At 34.5% G+C, this 5,000-nt stretch overlaps 1 protein-coding gene across 1 annotated transcript in view; it reads left to right on the top strand.

Moving 5' to 3' along the window:
* Window positions 1-5,000, top strand: part of LOC143039290 (glutamate receptor ionotropic, kainate glr-3-like) — a 37,373-nt gene that overhangs the window by 18,905 nt on the left and 13,468 nt on the right. The window contains exon 3 of the mRNA XM_076209164.1: window positions 442-572. Coding sequence (XP_076065279.1) covers window positions 442-572 — 131 coding nt within the window. The remainder of the gene's footprint in view (window positions 1-441; window positions 573-5,000) is intronic.

The following is a 5,000-nucleotide window of genomic DNA, read 5'->3' as shown; positions in this document are numbered from 1 at the left end:
AATAATAATAATAATAATAATAATAATAATAATAATAATAATAATAATAATAATAATAATAATGATAATGATAATAATAATAATAATAATAATAATAATAACAACAACAACAACAACAACAACAACAACAACAACAACAACAACAATAATAATAATAATAATAATAATAATAATAATAATAATAATAATGATAATAATAATAATAATAATAACAACAACAACAACAATAACAACAACAATAATAATAAAGTCTACGGAACAAACACGCCTTATTTCAACAATTCGAGAAGCGTGACACACAAAATAACACACACGCTATCGTATTAATATATATGATAATGACAACAACAACAGTAGTGATAGGAATAATAATGATTAATAAAAAGATGTTCCTCGAGATGGAAAGAGTTCGGGATTATCGAGGTGCTAATCCTCCTCCAGGTCCCGGATTTTCCATATGAAGGGCGACGAGACTTGGGGGAATCCTTACCCGAATGGCACCGTCTCCGGAATGATCGGGATGGCGGCCCGGCACGAGGTGCATTTGATTGCCTCTGACGTAGCTATTACAGGTAAGCACCCTGCGGACACTCTGCTCTGTTCCATGACTTGCCAGAACGATCTAACTGCCTCTTTTGGTGTTGTTTTGGTGTTTTTTTCATGATGGGAAGAAACAAGATTTTTTGTGTTGTTGTTGTTTTTTGTGAAGTTTCTTTGTCACTGGCCAGCTGGAGTAAAAGGAATGGAGTAGACATAGGTTTCTCGTCTCGCCTCATGAGAAAACGTGAAGGAATTACAGAATTGATAGAGAGTTCCTTCAGATAGAGACTAGCACCATGGTTTATGAAGACGGCCGACAGGGAGATGATTCTCTCTCTAATGTCTGTCTTGTCACGGGCTTGATTAGATTATCATGGCAGTAGCTACAAGAAGAGAAAAATATGTCAACCACTAGTGAAGGGCTTAGAAACCCATCTCTCATTTCTTTTCTACATTTTCATTTCCCTATGTTGACCTTCTGTTATCATCTCACGACTTTTTTCATAGATATGTTTAAGAACTCCGGAGACATCACCCATCCCTGCTACAGGCCATGTACATACATGCATGTATATCTGTATATGTATATATATATATATATATATGTGTGTGTGTTCAAATATATATATATATATATATACATATATATATATGTATATATATATAATATATATACATATATATATATTCAAGTAACGTAGGTGTCGTAACACACGAATAAAATAAAACTTAAACCCACTCTCGGAGAAAGATAAGCTGAGATACAGAGTAAAACCGTATATTTCGACCACTGACTGTGGTCCTCTTCAGCAGTTACAATTATAGGGTACATAGACAAGAGGTTATATACAGAGGAGGAAGGGGCATTGGGGGACTCAGTAAGCCTCAGGTCACTTGCCCCGAGTGAGGTCGGACGTTACGTCCTGTAGAGATGAACTTGTCAACCGCCATACTAGTTATAGCATCAGGTGACCATTGACCTTTGGATGTATTATAATTAGGAAACTTTTTTATTAGTGAGGACTCAATAATTTTTCTTTTGAAACTACAATTTGAATTGTACACTGTAGCTGCATTCCTCCAATCTATTCTGTGATCTAAAAGGCTAGAATGGAGGAATACAGCTGAGTTTTCTTGGCCGTATCGTATAGAATTTTTATGTTCTTTGATCCTAGTGGGTAGATCACGTCCCGTTTGTCCCCAGTACACTTTATCACAGTCGAGACATGGTATCTTGTATACTCCAGATATGTCCTTATTAGATGTTCTATGATGGACATTTACTACTTTTTTTAAAAATATTATTTGGGTAACTAAAAGTGACCTTGATTTGGTTCCTAGGTAATAATTTAGATGCTGCATGCATGGATTCGTTATAAGGGAGTTTGATATTTGATTTATCCCAAACAAATTTTGAGTTGGAATTGTTTGTTCTAAAATGACTGGTTTTGGCTTTGCTGAGGGCTTTTGTCAGAAACCAGTCTGGGTAGCCTATTTTTAATAATTGAGTGCGCACTGATTCAATTTCTGAGTTGAGAAATTCCGGGCTGCAAATCCGAAGAGCTCTTAAATAAAGGCCCGAGGCAACACTATATTTTATATTATCCGGATGATTACTGAAAAAATGTAAATAACTGCCCGTATGAGTAGGCTTCCTATATACTGTAAAGGACAAAATTATCTGGACATCTGATCACTAAAATATCAAGAAAAGGTATTCTTCCTTCAATTTCCCATTCTACTTTAAATCTAATATTATGTGCTAAATTGTTAAGACTATCAAGAAAAACATTGAAAGAACCCCATTTGTCATCCCAGATAGTGAAAACATCATCTACATATCTGAACCAGAACATGTCGGCTGGTTTGATACTAGGTAAAAGTACGCACTCAAAGTATTCCATGTATAGGTTCGCCAACACCGGGGAAAGGTTAGAACTCAGGCTGCAACCGTACCTTTGCCTGAAAAAAGAATTTTTGAAGGAGAAAACATTGGAAGTAATACAAAGACGTGTTAAACTAATCAATTTAGAAACTGAAAGGGGAAGTTTATCTTGTGACGGTTGCAACTTGGTTTCCAAAAAACTGAGAACATCATGTCAGCTTATCTTTCTCCGAGAGTGGGTTTAAGTTATATATATATATATATATATATATATATATATATATATATATATATATATATATATATATATATATGTATATATATAAACTTGTATATACATGCATATGTATATATATATACATATTATCAGCCACAATACACTTTAATTCTAAACCATCAACATCGAGGAAGACTCGTGGAGGCCAACATGTAGAAATTGAACGTGGTACGGCCAAGGACTCGAATCTGGTCTAGCACGTGATAAGTGTGTTAATGACTTAGCCGATTACATTGTGCGACTATCTTGGTGTTATTGACAATAGTCTCTCTGTCTAATACAGCCTGGTAGTAATGAAGGTGTTGTTGTTTGATTGCTCCTTTTTGTAACTATAAGAAGAACCGTCTGCTTATTTGGCATGTCGTAAACCCAAAGTATGCAGAGTTATGGGGTGCGAAGTCCCCAGAAATACGACGGTAATCATATACAACATTGGTTTTCGATAATATACCGCCATTGCCATACAGATTTTTTTTCATGACTAGGAAATAAATATGATGGCTGTCGTAGAAAATGGTTACTCTTGATCTCTCGTAATCACCCATTTGTTTACAATTCCTATGTATGATTTCTTTTATCTGTTTCATTTCTCATCTTATCGATAAGAGCTACAAAAGATATTCTGATAGAATACAGTGACGGTCTTTGCTTGGTCCAACGTTCTCACAGCAACCTTGCGTTCTAGTAGGTCCGTAGTTACACTGCCTCATAAGTATCTGGCGTAGATAAGTAAGCTCTAAAAGGAACACACACACACACACACACACACACACACACACACACACACACACACACACACACACACACACACACACACACACACACACACACACACACACACACACACACACACACACACACACACACACACACACACACACACACACACACACACACACACACACATATATATATATATATATATATAAATATATAATATATATATATATATATATATTAAGGACTACTATTACACAGGACGTGCGCACCCAGATCCCTGGGTCCGCTAGCGGAGGCCATTGCTTTCTTTGTAACCTAACATTTCATATTGGACAAATATATCAAAACTAGAAACCTAACATTGCATGTAGGACAAATGTATCAACTATTGACTTATTCAATGCAGTATAAGTTAATATAAACTTTTATTGTTTATTTCACTATAAAAGTTCATACTTTGAAATGCCAATTTTAGCCGGACTTAACAGGTATTCTTGTCTTGTTCAGCATCCTCAGTTTCTCAAGATGGTTCAGAACCTGAGGCCAGATTATATTCCTCCATCCAGAAAAGATATTGCTGATAAGTACTTGGATCTTGTATATGAAAAGGAATATAAAAAGTGTGCAGATGACCTGAATAATGAAATTGTATGTCTTTCAATTGATGGGTGGTCTAACATCCATAATGAGCCCATAATATGTGTCACTCTAACAACATCCACTGGTCAGATTTATTTAGTTGACACAATAGACACATCAAGGAAACCTCACACTGCTGAATATCTTCTATAACTTGTACAAAATTCGATCAAGAAGGCTGAACAAGATTTTGGTTGTCACATTGGAAGTGTTGTGACAGACAATGCAGCAAATGTCACCAAGATGAGAAAAATCTTGGAGGAATAGAGTGAACCTGAGCATACCGTCCTCACATACGGCTTATACCGTTCCTTGTATACTTGTGGCAAGTCTATATAACACTGCTCCTTATATTGATATGCTAAAAATGCTATTTAGCAATCAGATTGCATATCAGATAGCAATCCCACAATATCTAAAATTTATAAAAAGAAAGAAATCTATTTAAATCAAATAAATCTGATTAAAAAAAAAAAAGAAAAAAAAATAGCCAACCCTGGTGTCCACTAACCTCATACAATAATACCTGTTAAGTCCGGCTAAAATTGGCATTTCAAAGCATAACAGTGCCTTAAGAATAGTTTCTTATTTCACTATAAAAGTTTATATTAAGGGGAGATACCTCTGCCAGGTCTAAATACATTAAAACTAACCCAATCATCTTAACATTTTTACACGATGTCAAGGATACTTGGAGATCAGAATAGTAAAAAAATTAAAGCGATCCATTAAATATTTGTATTTTATCTATCTATTTATTTATTTAAATAGCAGTTACTCTTTAAATATATATAACTAGTTCTCATGTTGCTTGATTGACAAAGCAAAGATATTACCTGAAAGCTATGCATATTTCCTACAAACTTTGTGTGAATAAAAAAATATATTGAAAATTTTTGAAATTATATATATATAAACAATAAGTTAACCAAAATAAAT

This window comes from Oratosquilla oratoria, chromosome 26 (assembly GCF_046742065.1).
Source record: "Oratosquilla oratoria isolate Oo_2021 chromosome 26, ASM4674206v1, whole genome shotgun sequence".
In the NCBI taxonomy this organism is placed as follows: Eukaryota; Metazoa; Arthropoda; class Malacostraca; order Stomatopoda; family Squillidae; genus Oratosquilla; species Oratosquilla oratoria.
The sequence above is the reverse complement of the archived record's forward strand: the minus strand, read 5'-3'. Positions and strand labels throughout refer to the sequence as shown.